The sequence below is a fragment of the Ammodytes marinus genome (genome assembly GCF_949987685.1).
Source record: "Ammodytes marinus genome assembly, chromosome: 16".
NCBI lineage: Eukaryota > Metazoa > Chordata > Actinopteri > Uranoscopiformes > Ammodytidae > Ammodytes > Ammodytes marinus.
In genome coordinates this window covers 25,202,610-25,220,662 of record NC_137220.1, presented here as the reverse complement: position 1 = coordinate 25,220,662, position 18,053 = coordinate 25,202,610, and the positions used below count along the sequence as shown (strand labels likewise).

The window sequence follows — 18,053 nt, the reverse complement described above, 5'->3', positions numbered from 1 at the left end:
ATTTTTTACAGTTACATTTCATGTGCCATGGACCAAAAGTGTCCTTTTGGAGTCTCCAGCTGGTATTTTAAAAAACGGCTAGACATTCCCTTGGAAAAAACAGTGTAAAAATTTAATTTTCTATGGGTTATTGATCAAATTTGAACTGTGATTAGGAAAAGCTTCAAGCAGTTGGACACTTGTTTTGTTTTCAAAATTTAAAAACAAATTGACCAACATCTAGATATTGGGGGCTTTGCAGATATGCAAATGTACGCATCATTAGTAAGATATTGATGATTTTTCACATTTATTCAAACTTTTTGGAAAATACTGTAATACAAAAAGTTGTTTTAATGTCAGTAATCAACTTGCAAAGTTTCATAATGATATCTATAAGTTAAAAAAATTCCCTATTAGCCCACCCCCATTCAATTAAACAGTGGTTCTGATTTGCTCTGTCGGCCCCCTGTAGCTTTCCAGCAGCTAGTTGACCAGGTTGTCCACCCAGGTTGGGATCCTGGAAGGTCCTGGATATCATTTCTAGTGAACAACCTTTTACAACGCTCCATGTCTGTTTTTTTTGTTTTTTTAAAAAGGGGTTTTGCCCCCTAGGTAATAATTAAATTTGCTATTTATAAGTTTGATTGAAAACGAATGAAAATTTACATTGAAAGGAAACCTGCATGATGGCTTGTTTTAATATGAACTCAGTACAAAATGACATATTCACATCACAGGTCTATGGAGAAAAACACTGCACTGTAGAAAATAACAAAACATTTGATGAAGAAGAAAATAACTGCCTTTTTTGGAATGAAGCAACAAAAAAAACTATTTCAAGTAGTAGTGGCACTTCTTTGTCCTCCATTTATACATATAGTTCCATGTACATCTATATAAAACACAGGAGTTAAACCAAGTCTGGCGTAACAGTTTAAAATGTATTTACAGTCAGTGGCAGATTGTGTACTCCGGGGTCCTGAATGAGGCATACAGTACTTTCAAAAAGCCCATCATTTTCCTTTAATGCCTGAACTTCCCTTTTTCGTTCTAAGAAGGCAAGGCAAATCCATTCAGAAATACTTTAGCATTGATTGTTCAAGCGTGGGAAATGGTCACATTTCATTGAATTGTGCTCCTTCTGTGATGAGGAAAAAAGTGCCAGACCTAATTCAGATGGGAGGAAAAGGGGGTCAATCACAACTTATCAGCTTGTTAGCGTTTCATGTTGCGTCGAGTGCCTGGTTACACTTGAGCTTAACAGTTCACGAACCGTGCAGCACAAATCATCAGGATGACAATTCGAGACTTCTACCATACCCATCTAGCTGCTGGTTCTTGGTTTGTTACGTTAACAATTTTTTTTTTAAACATATTCCGTGTCAATGTCGTAACTGTTATCCACCCCTCCTGGTGGAATTAGTGTGCCATAGGTCTTTTTAAAGTAACATTGGACAAACAATACAATAAACAGTACATCTGGTGTACTTGTACAAGACTTGAGAAGAAGCAGACAACTAAAAGAAAGAGCTCACTTCACATGAGTTTGAAAAAGGATGAAAACAGAGTCAACAAAAACAGTACCTTTGGCAAAACACTGAGAAACCAAGGACAAAACAGAACCCGAGGAATTCGTACAATCTTTTTTAGGCTTCAGATGCAGACATTTCCATCAAACCAGATGACAGTTGTCGTCTATTGATGACATTCACAGAGTACAAGACAGATTCATGTACAGACAGTGCATAACAGAAACTGTGATAAGCAAAACAAATCGCAATAACATCACAGCTATGTTCAAAGTTACTTTTTCCAAAATGAATACTTTTTCGCCCCTCGAAAAAACAAGTCCATGAGGTTAATTTTATTTTACAACCATCTAAAGTGATGTTAGCGGTTGTTGTACAGGGCTGTGAAAAACAGAAGCTGTACCAGTGTCCTGAGGAGAGTGAGGTCATGTTCCAGTGGTTTCAGAGCTGACGGCAAGAACTATTGATGGGAGGTATTGTATTGCTCATGCCTGTAGACATGGAAATGAAATGGAACTGAGATAGAAATGCTAGTTTCTAGGTATATATTTCATATTAATTCCCTTACTTTTCTTTAAGCTCAAAGTGTCTTGATCATTTGGCAAATTGAGGGACCAGTGCAAGACGGACAGGAGAGTGGATAGAGAACAAAGTGCTGGAGGACTGAGCAGGCTGATCTGTGTCTATAGGCTCAAAAAGCCTGCGTTGGCAGAGAACCTGTCCCCTTCTCTTTCCACCTCCCCTCCACTGTGAGCCGCAGAGTTCTTCCTCTTTACCTGTTTGCTGGAGGTGCCTCGGGGCCGCTGCATGGGCACTAGGAGGCGGAAACCTGGCTGGGCATCGGCGGAGGAGGCCGCGCCCGGGCAAGTGGTAAAGGTCTTGAATGTGCAAGGGATGAGGGAGGAGGAGCATGTGGACGAGGGGCTGACGCTCTGGATGGAGGAGTATCCTGAACTGTGAAGGTCTGTGGAGAAGGACTGGGGCTCCTGGCCTGGGCAGTCCTTGCTCGCCTCATTCTCCGCTTCACAGAAGCTGTCTTCGTCACTGGACAGGGCTCTGCAGTGCTCTAGTCTTGTCTCTTCTTCAGTCAGCGGGTGCAGTTGGATGGATATCATAGAAGCTGTTGAAAGGGAAGTGGTGTCAAGAGTTCATTTCCTTTATTTAACCTCGAAAGAACAATTGAGGGGTGACCCTCTTTTGCAATGACGTTGAGTATTACAAATACAAGTGGAGTGGGACTGATTCAAAATAATACGTTTAAATTGGTTAACAGTTATGAGTGTATTTATTTTAATTTAATGTTGTAGTTCATTACAGTCAATCATGTTGGAGGAAAGATTACACAGACATACACTCCGTACACCATTATCATCAATCTACATTCGTCCATGACGCCTGCGCTATATGAAGAGTATGTGCTGCTTTATTGTTCTGGACACTGCAACTGCTGAGTCATCTCTTGTCACATAATGTCTTCCTGGAAAAGACTGACTCATGCATTATTCTATGGATCTGTTTATTCATATGCTTTACAGAGGAAAAAAAAAAAAAACATTTGAGACGCTGGTAGTAATCCCAGCGGAATAAATTTGCCCAACCCCTTCCCTTCCTCAGCACTTACAATCATACGTATATCTATGCAATCTCATTTCTGAATGATTACGATTCTCTCGCTCAGTCATGCTGAATGTTAATTCCTTTGCTTGGGAACAATTCCGGCCATTATATATTTAATACATTTTTTATAGCTGTTACTTTACAGTCTATGTGTTTAGAGTGTCTAAGGTCACTACAGGATTTTGTTGAAAAAAACAAGAATTGTATGAGAGAATCATGATATCAATTCTTGAGGAGTAAAGTCACTCTTCACATACAAGGGAGAATGGTGAAGCCCTACTTACAGTCACTGTCTCTCTCTCCCTCGCTCTCCCCCTCCTGGTCCCCCTCGTAGCCGGAAGAGGAAGTGTCCAGGCTCCAGTCCAGCATGTCTCCCAGCAGTGTCTCCTCCTGATTGGACAGCTCGGCGGTGGGCGTGGCTGCAGCGTTGGCTCGGTGGGCCTGCATGGCGTCATCGCGTCTCCTTGGGAGAGAGAGAAAAGTGGACAAGCAGCGGGTTAGAGTGAGTCACCGGAGCATCTCCCAGATGGCGTAAACAAAGCACCTTCTGGACAAGACTGTTATCAAGCCTGTGTGTCACAGAGCACAGGAGGCCTCGGCGCTGATATTAAACTGCTAAATGAGCAAAGGGGGGGCGGGTAGTAGTCATTCTGCTGTCAGCAATCCAGTTGTTTCTCCATCCTGGGAGAGGATCCCTTACTTTGTCGACTCTCCCTGGGATTTCTTCAAATTTTTTAATCCCGGTAAAGGGTTTTTTTTACTGGGAGTTTTTTTTCTCAGCCGAGCTAAGAGTATAAGGGCAGGGTGTCATATTGTATGGAATGTAAAGCCCACTGAGGCAAATGTCTATTTGTGATTTTGGGCTATACAAATAAAACTGATTTGATTTGATTTGAACACAATTGTTTGCCTGTCTTTCGAGTCCTCCTCGCACAGACACCGAAAATACACTATCAATTTGAAGGGAAATATACCTTGCAAGGCTGCGTGCTACAATATGTGAACAGAACACAATTATTGTACTAGGATGTTTTTCATCTGGGATTATGGCTATAGTGTTGGTGATGGTCTTACCTCTTGCTGGTGCTGGACGGTGAGGCCAGGAAGGTGTGGATGTCTGCAGGCTGACCGGTGGGACTGGGAGGCTCCATCTCAGGCTCCACCTCAGGGATCTCCAACATCTGACACAGCTCTTTAAAGTCCATCACCTAAGAAGTGGAGGCCAGGACACAGTATTAACAATCATTTAAGAGAAGTAATCAGAGACATGCTGTGTTACGATTAATTAACAGTGTTTACTAATTGACAGCTATTTTCAAATACAAAAATAATAATGAAATAAAATACCTGATTTTCCTTGCTGATGTGCTGGTAGGCCTCGTCTTCGAACCGTTGCTTAACCCCAGTCAGAGACACGTGCCTGTAATCTCTGGGAACATCTTGACTGAAACTGCATGGGAGACAAAGAGACAAGAAGATCAGCCTTGCTTACTGCAGCATCTCTGTAATCAGCTCTTGGAGGAAGACAAATCTCGTTACTTGTCCATTTGAAAATTACAGTTTATCGACATGATGGTCACCTATCAAAGTGACTCACCCCGAGGCACGTTTCTGGCTCGGTTGGTGATTCACTGGTGGTTACACACACACACACACACACGCGCCCTCCCTCCCTCCGTCTCCCTTAGATCTGCAGCCCAAATGCCTCCTGCAGTCTTTATGACTCTGTAGCTCTTTCTGGCCTTCACAATGGTTATAAAAACCTTAATGGCCCTTTCCTTGGTCAACAGACGTTTTAAAACAAGCTTATATCTATAATCAATGTGGCAACATCAGTATGCTGAAAACAGGCACACACACACACACACACATCAAAACAATTCTTGTGACGTCTTTCCATGGGAGGAAAGCACGGAGAAGCAGTAGTCCTGTCGTGTGAGCCAGGTAAAGTATCAGAATCAGAAAAATGGACTGGACCGGCGTTTAGCTTAAACTGCTTTTACACGTGCGTCCCTTTAAATCTTGCAAATGAAATATTTAACCTTTGATGAGGGCAGTGAGTTGAAGGCCGGGAAGATATTTGTTAAACCAAGTGTTTCATTTATCATCAATAGATAATAGCTTTCCTATGGACTGTATGAATGATGAATTTTGATGTGTAGGGGTTTTACAGCCATAGCTTCACTTAAAAAGGTTATTTTAGCTAACTTCCTATCAGTTACTGCAGTTAGCAGTCCCCTCGCTCGTCCCTACGTCACCACATTAATGCACTGCGGTCTTCAAGCAGCGAATTATCTAGCATCATCTCAGATCCATAAGTGTGATAAAACATGATAAAAACCATCAAATCAGACATTGGGAAGGATTTTTACCTGCTCCGCCATTGTAGACGCATAAACATTCACCCATCTGTTGCTCTGCGGGTGCACCGGCAGTGAGACTGGTGCCAGTTTGTAGCGTTAACTTCTTCTGATTGGATACTACTGTCGTGATCCCCGAACAATTTAATTTGCCGATTACATGCAGAGCGGGTGACGGAGAGATCGGAGGTATTAAACACGCACAGTCGCACACTAATATATAAGTGATCACTGTATGAATATAGAGCGATTTAATACTTATATTAACCTAAATTATATATCGCTCACGTCATCTTTAAGTGTTTTATGTTCTCAAAGAGCAGCTAATGGACCGATGACTCACTCACCACACAAAAGCACAGAGCAAGACCATAACTCTGTGCGTAGAGGCAGGTTTTATCTGAACGACTTTGGAAAATATGCACCTGATTTCTTTGTGTTCAAAACTTTTCAGTCTTTAGAAATTAAACTAATACAGGCTGAATGATGCCAAAGGTCGGGAACAATGCCTTATGCATAGGGCTTAACAATGTGGTTCCGAAAGTAAAAAAAAACATTATTTTCTCCATAGAGGATTCGATTATTAGCCACAAATGTCAAGGCAGACTTACCGCTAGATGGTCCATGTACATTTTGAAATAAGGGAAATTGGGGATTGAGGGATGATAAATTCCTTAACGAATTAACAAAAAAAAAGGAAACAGAATTGAGCGTGCTCCGTTTCACAGAAGGGGCACCCATAGCTCAGTTGGTAGGGCGCCCCCCCCCCCACCCCCCGGGCCAAGGCCCCGCAGCGGACCCGGGTTCGAATCCTGCCCGGGTCAGTTCTCTGCATGTCCTCTCCTCTTTGCCCCATTTCAACACTTTCTCCACAATCTTTCTAATAAAGCAAAAATGCCCCAAAAATAATATTTGGGAAAAAAAAAGAAGAGTAACAGAAGTGTTTCTAAACCTGAACGTAACCTGGTGACACACACACACACACACAAGCTTACCACTTGACGTAGAGCAGCACAGAGAGGGAGACGAGGTCTTGTTTGGAAAAGCCGGTGTAGTCGACTAACTGTCCGGGCCAGAGGGGAGCTGCAGAGACGGAGGTCCCAGACATAAGTCAAGGTGGAAACAAACTCAACATTCAACTAAAGCCGTACATTGAGAAGTGTGTTTGTTTGAGAAGCTTATTTGTGCCGAGTTTCAGTGTTAAAGGGGTGATACGATGGATTATTTCTAACGGGCGAATGTTATTACCATAGTGATGTAGTGCTCGTGTAAGCAGAAGTGCAGCACAGGCCAGTTTGGCAGCGGGCGGAGTGGCCAGAGCCGAGTAGAGCAGCGACAGCTCACAGATGTAGCTGAAGAGGTGAGTGGTCCTCCTCTCCAGAGGCAGCAGAGACAGCAGCACCTCCCCGTAGTCCAGCAGTGTGGGGCCCTGAGGGGAGGGGCAGAAACAAAGATCTACATTTAGTCATTTCCCCACAATGGCTCTTGAATATTCAATATTACAAAAAAGGATTAACCGTTGTACTCACCCTGATCTTCCCGCCGAGCACAGAGACAACCTCCCCCATCATTCGAACAAGGTCTTCATATTTGTAGGTGTTGTCCGTGAGCCAGACTGCTTCGCGTATGGTGAGGATTTCTTTACTGACGTAGCTGAAAAGAAAAGAAAAAAGACATTGTGCTACAAGTTCAAAAAGAAAAAGGAAAACTGGATACAAACGTGGAACAAGCATGGGGTGTGTGTTCTTACCGTGTACAGACTACCATGCAGGCGATGCCCAACAACTGGAGGCGAGCCTTGGGGACGGAGCGCAGGGACAAGTAGCGGTCCACGCAGCCCACCGTCACATGCAGCGTGAGGCTGGAGAAATCCTTCATGGTGGTCACCTCCACAAGCCAGTCCACCAGGATGTACCTGGAGAAGAAGAAGACAAGTAGACATTGAAGATCGCATACATTGAATATAATAAATAAACCTACTCTAGTCTTAAGAGATGAAAACAAAACGCCTAAAAAAAGTAAAGATGATCAAAAAACAGAGTCGTAACTATAACCTACAGCATTATTGAATTGTCCAAAGTTATAATTCACCAACAGCCTGTAACCCTAATCATGTCAATGTGTATTACCTCATGGTATCCTTAATGCCTCGTCTGAGGATGTCCTGAGTGCAATGTCGCGCAGCCTGGTTAGATGGACTGAAGAGCTGAGCCACTAGGTCAGAGCAGGCTTTGGACTCCAGGCCCAGTGGGTTTCCACTGCTGCACACTTTGGCCAGCGAGAGCTAAAAGGAAAGAAAAAGACAGAAATGTTTCAGAACGGCTTGACAGCTTGTTGGATTGGTAGCATCTGAAGTCCTCCTGCATCCACACTATTCGCACTTTACTTTAGTATTACCATATAAACATCTGGTCAATGATCAAATTCCTTCGTGATTTTCTCTACTTATGACATCTATTGCAGTATGTCCGTCCTAGGAGAGGGATCCCTTACTTTGTCGACTCTCCCTGAGATTTCTTCAAATGATTATTTTTTAATCCTGGTAAAGGGTTTTTTACTGGGAGTTTTTTTCTCAGCCGAGCTAAGGGTGTAAGGGCAGGGTGTCATATTGTATCATATTGTATGGAATGTAAAGCTCACTGAGGCAAATGTCTATTTGTGATATTGGGCTATACAAATAAAACTGATTTGATTTTGATTTCACACAAAAAGACAGACAACAATACGCTCGGGTGCTGCAATGGTTCGCTGCTATAATTAGAGAACTTGTGAATCAGATGAGTCATAATTCTGTGATACAGCTTGGTAAAGCTTTGAGGGAGAAAAAAAAATTAAAATTAAAAAGTAAATGAAAACTTGTCAAGCCCAATGAACAAAAAAAGGCAGATGAAAAGCCATCCGAATAATCTCATTTTGTTATCACAGTGAACGCTCTGGGGCGAATAAAGCAGCAGATTGACAAAGAAGGCCATCACAAGAGAGGGAAAATGCACAACAACAACAACAACAACAACACGTTAATTCAACTGCTGTGTAAATATAGTGGCAATTTTCTGCCCGTTAATTACACACCTGTGCCTCCCAGGATCCTTTGCCAGCGTAGTCCCTGAGGGTCCGGATACACTGGAGGTACCTGCCTGGATCTGCCATCTGAAATTCAAAAGGGCAAAAATGTTATATTATATGTCGCCTCAGACAATGCTAATTTCCTTAAAAAAAAAAAACAAGATAAAAAGGTTTCTACATTATGAAATATTTAAAGTGTTCATTTAGTTTGTCTATTATTTTATTGTATGCAAGAAGGTGTTTTCTCTGAGTGACGAAGGCAAGTAAAGGGAGCGAAAAGAACAAGGGACGCCTGGGCTGCAAGAACTGAGATAAAGACTAAACGAGGTCATTCATTTCATAATTAGCTAAGACACTAAGTTTTTCATCGTCTGAAATGTTTCAATTATGACAAACAATTGATAAGGATAAAATGGCTTCAGTGTCATTGTGATTTAATACTTTTAGGCAAATGCATTAGTTAATTAACAGTTTTATAATATTGCTGTCTTAAAGGCCCTTTTCAATGAATAACACTAATTAGTTAAAATGTGTGTGTTTCTAAAGGCAGCCTTAATCATTTGTGTGAACGCCTGGTCTAAGGTCGGTTCTAATTGTATTTGTCGAATACAAAGAAAATACCGGTATTGAAGAGACAGAGATTGTTGCATGGAATGAGATGTGTCTCCGAGAATAATAAAAAGACTTAATGAGAGATTGAGACTAACGGCTGTTTTGCGGTTGTGCTCCCACAACAGGTAGGAGCTCTGTAGACAGCCTGCTTGTGACGACTCTTCCAGCATCGATATGGCATCTGAGCGCCTTCCATCCTCCTGGAAAAAAGGGAACACGGTTACAAACGCGGTTTCGGGGGTTAATAGAAAATAAGATGACCACATACAAACAGAGGGAGCAGGTCAGATTCAGTGTGAGTCTCTCTTATCAAACTCACTTCAAACAGCTGCAAAACACGGGCCAAACAGTGCAACAGGGGCCCTCTCTTCTCCTGTAGAGGAAAGAGAAAAAATTAAATGAGAAACACTTTGCATAGTAATATCATCCTTTTAAAACACTATGTAATAAATCACGTAGCCTTTGACGGAAATGTAAACTTTTCAGTGAATTTAAGATGGGAGTTTACAGGTCTGTCCACAGAGAATAGAAGAAAATCTGTCATCAAGGATGGTCAAACAGAAAACAAATTTGCCTGCCCTGTTAAAAGGTGAAGTAAGCGATTTATTTATGTTAATATAAGTATTAAATCGCTCTTTATTCACAGTGATCACTTATATAGTGTGCGCATTTCATAAAGCCGATCTCTCAGTCACCCGCTCTGCATGTAATCGGCAAATAAACTTTTTGGGGATTCCACTACTGATAACCAATCAGAAGAGAGAACGCTACAAACCGGCACCCGTCTCACTGCCGGTGCACGTGCAGAGCGACAGATGGGGGAATGTGTATGCGCCTATAATGGCGGAGCAGGTAAAAATCCTTCCCAATGTCTGTTTTGATGGTTTTTAAATCATGTTTTATCACAATTACGGATCTGAGATGATGCCAGATAACTTGCTGCTTGAAGACCGCAGTGCATTAATGTGGTGACGTAGGGACGGGACTGCTAACTGCAGTCACTGACAGGAAGTTAGCTAAACTGACCATTACGCTTACTGAACCTTTAATTGGCCGTGGCGAAACCTACCGCGTTGTTGTCACACTCTGCCTTGAGCCGGTCGAACACCACTGCTTTGCAGCAGCTGCCAGTGGGCGACCACGGTGGACGGATGAACACCCAGATGAAGGGGTCCATGGAGGGAGAGCGCAGGCTCTCGGCCAGGCTGAAGAAATGGGACGCTTTGCGACCACATACGTCCGCTCGCCCCTCGTCACTCAACAGCGCTGTGGGAGACAAAAGAGACACACGTGAAAGAGCTGTAATCACTTGTGGAAATCAGCAGCAAGGTTTAATGTCCCCCTGATTTTAATTCGACCTTTAATGACATTGTAACAACCAAATGAAACAGGAATTGAAAGCCCTTTCTAAATGAGTAGTTGAATTAGGGAGTTGCAGAGATTCACTTACGTCCTTCATTGTACAAATAAGCAATTCCTAGCTTCACAGAGGCTTCAAAGTTCCCTTTCTCAGCAGCTCTGAAAGAAACAGATGTATCAGGTTATAACCCATACAGAAGAAGAACGATACATTTGAGAGTTTCTACTAACTATTTGACTAGAAGTGACCGTACCTTTCAAAGAGCCATAAGCTCTTGGGTGATGGCCACGTGTCTCTGAAACTGACCCTGGCCCACACACTGGAGTGGTTGTCAACAACGTCCCGGAGCTGGGAGTGAACCTGGAACAGAGGGCAAGACAATAATGAGTCCCCCCCAACCAGACAATCTGACCTCTCAAAAGTCAGGTGGTCACAAGATGCCCCGAGCCAAGGACACATCTGGGGTTGTGTGGCACGTTGACGCTAGAGGTTGTGTCATAGTGTGTTTACTCACAGCTCTGACAGAGAGCAGGTCCTCAGCAGAGAGGCACTGGAGCACACAGAGGAGCACCTCCTCAGGTAGAGACAGCAAGGTGAGGGCTGGAGTACGCTTACGGACCCGCTTTCGTGACGGAACTGTGTAGCATTTTGAACAACGGCAGTGAACTAATGGAAAGAAAAAAAGCAGTTCAAAGTTAAGACAATTCAGAGAGTTTAGCATGGTTCTCATTCATTCAGAGCAATTAACAGTACAGTGGTTAAAACACACACACACACACACACACACACACACACACACACACAAAAAGCATTTCACATCTCAGTGCAGGACTCACAAAAGTAATTCTCACATCATTGTCTGACAAATATTTGCACGTCATTTAAAGCAGGCCAGTATCCAGTTAACATGTTAGCTAAAATGGTAAGTTAGTCAACACACCAAGGTGGAGATTATGGCTACACATTCAAAACGACCAACGTAAAGAATCTGTGGGTGGTCTCTACTTAATCCTTCTGTTTGAATGCGAAAATGATTAAAGCCAAGGAAATACTAATATGCAAAAAATAGTATTGGAATAAACATCGTCATAAAAACTGGAATTAACAACCAATGCAATGTAACGAAGGCGAACTGAGCATCCGAATGAGAGAAGTCAAACCAAGTGAGCGCCCAAATTTCCCTCCCGAGATTCAAATGTAACCAACGTTAAGATACGACTAGGTTTAAAGAAGTTTAACGTTATATTTAAAAGGTGTTAACAACCAAAAACGAGTTAATTAACTCGAGGGCACGCGTTGTGTGCGAATATTGTCAGCATTTACCCATTTGAAATTACATCAGACTAATGTACAGGAGTCCATGGCTACCCCGGTTAACGTTTGTGTTGGCTAGAAGCTAGTCAGGTAACAGCGCTAGCTCTGTCATATCTTCAATAATGTATCACACGTATCCAAACACTTGCCTTAAATTAAGTCATGCCCATATATCAGGTATTAAGAGCTACTAAAAAGGTGACTAATGTTACTTACCGCCCGCTTTCATTGCAAGTGTAGTGGTCTCTCCTTCAGCAACAGCACTGGGCAGCGATTTAAACGTTGCAAAGATATAGCCTTACTAATAATTACTACACACACAGACAAAACAGGCGTACAGACTATTTCACCTGAAAGTAAAATACACAGTTTGTCAACACTTCAAAGTGCCTCGACTGTGCCGCTGTAGATGACTAATATCTTAACAAGTTGTTAGCTCCTGCCTGAATTCAAATTCAAGCACGCGTCCTCACAAGTTGGACCCTCCCCAATGCTACTCTAGGACCGCCCGCGCTCACCGTTTAAACTCCACATTCAATTCGATTGGTCGGGGGAAATGACGCCCATACACAGCGAACTATCCCTATGATTGGTCGGTAGGACGAGCAGCAGCACCGATTGGCCAGAGGTTTATAAACTGTAAAACATCAGAACGTCATTGGACAACGTCACTTCATTTCGAAGTACGCGCTCGCAAGGGGACACATATGATTGGTTGACCTGTTTACGAGGAACGTCCACCGACCCACCTATTTCATAGTGTTGGTTATGGGAAATGTAGTCGAGGAGAAAAGGCGTTTTAAAGGTACTCTGTTTAAAGGCACAGGCGCACAAACGGACCCAGAGTAGAGTTTGTATTTTGCTTATAAGCAAAATACAAACTCAGTCAAAAATACAGTAAAAAATGTAGGCCTATGCTTGTACCAGATTCATTTTCTAAACAGTCAGATAAATAGTTTTGAACACTAAGTACTTGTGCCACATATAGGCCTATATTCATGAAACCGTTCAATCATAATTTCTCTAAACAGCCTATATCCCTACATTTTGGTTTTTAAAGGCCTATACATTGTAATCTATAGGCCTAGGCCTATATGATTTTAATGCTTGTGGAAAATTCAGAATCCCTTCTGATTAAGTGATCAGTTCAAATTCTAGATATTTAGTCGAAGGACAGCATTGCTGTCATCATTTTGTCACTGATTTCTGGTCTGGTCTGTGGATTAATTAAAAAAATATGCAGGCATTGGCCTAAATCTAGATGACAACTGTCAATTGTTTCTTGTCAGAGAGAACTTTAGCTAAATATTTAAACAAGGACAAAGACTAACACTAAATGATGAGTGTAGTTTGATTTAGTTACATCATTTATAGCTGTATTGTAAATAAAAACTTGACTTAATCAGCTTTAATCTTAGTTTCGTAGATCTGTGTGACTGAAACTACAGCTTTAACGATCCTCTAGTGGGCTACGGTAAATCAGTAGTCTGCCTATGTGTATCTTATTAACATAACAAACAGGCTGAGCTTAAAGCATACGCATAGCATTCGTAACACATACGTTTTTTCAGGTAGAGAAATTGTCCCGATGTGTTTCTGCATGTCTCAGATAAAAAAAAGTAAAGAGTAAAGAAAACTGTAAAACGCCATGGGAGCAAACAAGATTATTGATGTTCTCCTTGTATGGAACACAATATCAAATCTTCATGTCTTTTCCCTTGTCCTGTTTGCTTTTCACACACACACACACACACACACACACACACACACACACACACACACACACACACACACACACACACACACACACACACACACTTAAAAGTGATTGTTAATCAATATGTAGGCCTAATGTGGCTGAGAAGAGATGCAAACGCATCAATCAGCAGAGTGGCTCGGCCTCTGAAGCAGCAGCTGCCTTTGAGGAGAAGACATGATGATGAAGGTCATGTTGGACACTCCATTGTGAATAAAAGGACTGCTCTGTGAGTAGTGTCATTGTGCTGGTCCTTTCAAGAGGATCCTAGATGAGCAAAGTATACTACCAGCAGTAATCATTGGTTCCTTTCAGCCTCACTATTGATCTGCATTTAACTCAGATCACCCAGTCTCAGTATCACCTACAAAGAGCTAAAGGGTTCAACATTACTGCTTAATAGTTGCCTTTAAGCAGAATATAAAAATGCGTTTGTAAGATAAAAAATAAAATAAAATAAAAATTATATTTATTAACACCCATTAGCCAATCAGTGAGAGATGCTCTGTATTTCCTGTAGCCTATTTGTTACTCTTCCATAAACAGGAACTATACATGTGTGATGACGAATAAAGAAAATCAAACATTTCTGGCACTTTTACTCATTGACATTCCTACATGTGATTCTGGCTGCATTTCAAACAGGATCTAATTATCTTGTAAATAAGATGGGTGACCTCGGACATGGGCGGGTTGCTGTTAGATCATCAATTGGGTGCAGCCACAGTTTCCATAGATACTCATTTCGGCCGTTTTTTGCAGTAAAACACAAAGTGACCACTAATGTCTCGGGGAAAAAAGCAATCAGTTGGTGCATTTAACCTTAGTTGAAAATAATTACAGCAATAAAACTGTACACAGTGACCTTAAGAGCATGTCCATGTAAAATGTTTCTGTTCCCTAAGCAGCCATTATTTTTCTCAGAATTTTTTCAGTGATTTCATTTGATCTGAGAAGTGGGATGGGGGAGGGATAACTTCACAGGGGAGCAGTTTACTTCAGTAGAGATTGCCCAGATGCAGCAAGGTATGAAGGTATACAAGGAATGATGATATACACATTTTGTGAAATAGCTTTTTCTGGATTGGAAAAAAAAAATTGACGATTGACATTTGTGACAGGAAAAGACAGAGAGACAGGAGATGAAGGGAAATAAGGGAAGTTAGAAGTAAGGGTGATTCATGGTAGAGAAAAAGGTTTTTCATTTTCTTTTGTGGTTTCAGTCTACACCTGTCTCGAAAACAGATGTTGTCTCATATCTATAGCGGTGTTGAAATGTTACTCCATCCTGCTCCAAAGGTATAGGTCGACACCAACAGCTGGCAGTGACGAATTAAACACACAGATGTTGTTGATCAGGAAATCATAAATAAAGTCATCGTGTCCCCAGTATGGCTCATAGACAGACTTCTTAATGTCACGTTGCCCTGCTTGTGTTCTCATTCTGGCTTTGAAATTTATCATTTGGGAACTGAGGACATTAATTGTTGACATTTTGTTGACCTTATATGTATATTTTGTGCTTAATAATGCACCACATTTGTTCAATGGGAGACAGGTATGGACTGCAGACAGGCCAGTCTAGTACCTGCATGCACTCTGTTCCTACGAAAATAAGCTGACGTGCAGAATGTGGCTCTGTATTGTCTTGCTTAAATAAGAATGGACGTCCCTGAAATAGAAATTGTCTGGATGGCAGCATGTTGCTCCAAACCCTGCATGTACTTTTCAGCATTAATGGTGCCTTCATAGATGTGCAAGTTACCCACTAACCCGCCCCCATACCATCACAGATACTGGCTTTTCAACTTTGTATTGGTACAATCTTAATGGTCCTTTTCCTCTGGAGCCCGGAGGACACAACGTCCATGATTTACAAAAACTATCTGAAAATGTAGACTCGTCAGACCACAGCACACTGTTCCACTTTGCGTCAGTCCACCTCAGATGAGCCCAGGCCCAGAGAAGTCTGCAGTTTGTGGATGTTGTTGATATATGGCTTTCACTTTGCATGATAGAGTCTTAACTTGCATTTGTGGATGTAGCGACGAACTGTGTTTACCGACAATGGTTCTCTGAATTGTTCCATGGCCCATGTAGTGATATCCTTTATAAAATCATGTCATTTTGTAACGCAGTGCCACCTGTGGTCATAGGTATTACATTTTAATTTTGGACCTTGCCCCTTACGTGCAGAGATTTCTCCGGATTGTCTAAATATGTTAATTATATTATGGATTGTAGATGGTGAAATCCTTAAATTATTTGCAGGAAAGTTGTTTTTAAACTGTTGGACTGTTTACCTCTGCAGTTTTTCCTACAGTGTTGAGCCTCACCCCATTTGCTTGTGTAGACTTAAACTTTACGGGATGCCCCTTTATATCCATTCATGATTACATCACCTGTCACCAGTTAACATGTGTATAATGCTCCAAACAGGTTTTTTAACATTCTACAGCTTTCCCAATCTTAAATTGCCCCTGTCCCAACTTTTTTGAAACCTATTGCAATTTTTCAAATGTTATATTTATGTATATATTTATAAAAAACTATAAAATGATCACATTCTGTTTTATTCACATTTTACATAATGTCCCAACTTTTTTCGGTATTGGGTTTGTGTGATAAAAAGCCAAATAGTGCTGAATGCTTGGGTTGGATGCCAAGTCCTGGAGATGGATAGGCGGGTGAGTTGCTCCCATCTGGTTTCCTGTGACCTGTGCTGATCTTATAGCAATCCAAACTGACCACTTCCACTCCAAGTGCTCTTTGGCCCTGGTGGCCTCCCCACCCTTTACCCAGACCTAACCACTGTTCCCTCCACACCCACGACACTTTCCCAGCAATACTGAAGGATAAATGAGATACAAACGGTGTGGCTCAACAGTCCCTATTGCACAGATATTTATGTTATTTACATGCAAAACAACTTACTGGTCCGTTTGACATTTTTTGCCAGTCATTCATTGATTCTGTTCTATTTTTCTTGACAACCAAAGGATCCCACATGTCTCTGGGTGTCTGACCAAATCATCCAACCGGGCAGGGCAGGACATGGCTATGTGTCAATATACAGCATAGACATTTCAAGTACAGGAAAAGCTCAGGTGGTCTCATCAATACGAAGATATTTTTTTTTATGATCTGTGTAAATGGTTAAGTAGTGGCAATTATAATCCCATCTGTTTGTAATATAAAACCAGTGTGAGTCTATGTATTTTCTCTAAAAGCCAAGTTATATGTAAACAATGCTCAGGGAGTCTCTCCTCAAGCTGCAAACTAGAACGTCACACACCAAGGTGTTCACATAACATTTATTTATTACAACATTACAATAAAAATTGACATACAAGTAGAAATAAACAGTAGAAATATAAAATAGTCGTATATACAGCAACAAATATTGGAGGGCACACAAATACAAGTAACAGCAAAAGGCAGACAGCAAGGCCGTCCACCAAGTGAGGAGCATGTTTCCCCATGCAGCAGTGAGAGGTAGGTTTTCCCTTTAATATTTCAGAAGGCAGAAGGGAAATCACTTTACTCCTCTTACAGACACATTCTGGTCACATGCCATCAATGTGTAGTGTCAAAACACTGGCACAATTATGCTTGAAAATGAGCAAGTATACAGCCACCATGTATTTCTAGGAAATTATCATTTAAACGTGAACGTTGTAAGGATAAACAAGCCAACATTCAGGGCACATTAGAGCCTATAGAGTCATTGTCATGAAAAACTACTCAGAAATACTCTTTATGTTAATTTCCTTTGACATTTAACCACAACATAAATGAAGGGCTGACACTGCTGTACACGTCGCAGATGCTTGGTAATACAGACTGATCTATGTTAGTCCCAATTCTGTCAGTAGACAAAGGTTGACAGAAGATTTACTCCACGCCGCTTCACATGGCCTTGTCACTGCGGCCAGTAAGGCATTATATCTCCTAAGAATAATACTGCTGTGTTCAGGATGGTTGATCCCAATCCAACTGCTAGGATCGCTTCCCACTCAGACATAACAGTGAAAGTAATGACTTCCCATGCTCTGCCTTTGTCTTCCACCACTACATCTTTAGTTCTTACCATCCTTCATTTTGTTCAAACTAACAGAGTAAGGCTGACGATCAGACGACACGACACAACATCCAAATGCTGCAAATAATGTGTGAGGAAGGACTGATCCATTGCATGCCTATTGAAGCAAGCAGGCAGACGCAGCCCTGTATAACTGGCAAGCTGGCCTGTAGGGCAGTCTTTGGCATTCTGTGTTAACTGCTACCTCTGGATGCATAGACACATTTTACTCAGCAACAAATGGCACTAATCTGGTGGCCGGAATCGATGCGACAGTGATCAATAATAATTCTCAAGGGTAAAAGAATGCTATAGTACACAGTCCTCCACAGAGACTGACTTCTTCTGACTTCTGCTTTCAATTTTCAATGTTACA

General features: G+C 41.7%; 1 protein-coding gene across 1 annotated transcript; it reads right to left on the bottom strand.

Moving 5' to 3' along the window:
• Positions 1-795: 795 nt before the first annotated feature.
• ccnf (cyclin F) lies at positions 796-12,175 on the bottom strand. Its single transcript, XM_080043196.1, has 17 exons — positions 12,057-12,175; positions 11,041-11,192; positions 10,780-10,886; positions 10,617-10,684; positions 10,236-10,432; positions 9,486-9,539; positions 9,262-9,366; positions 8,561-8,638; positions 7,618-7,772; positions 7,239-7,403; positions 7,018-7,141; positions 6,737-6,917; positions 6,484-6,571; positions 4,476-4,578; positions 4,203-4,336; positions 3,413-3,591; positions 796-2,631 (listed from the first exon to the last, which is right to left on the bottom strand). The coding sequence occupies exons 1-17, from the start codon at positions 12,067-12,069 to the stop codon at positions 2,195-2,197; spliced, it is 2,340 nt and encodes a 779-aa protein (XP_079899322.1). The 5' UTR covers positions 12,070-12,175; the 3' UTR covers positions 796-2,194.
• Between the last annotated feature and the right edge of the window lie 5,878 nt (positions 12,176-18,053).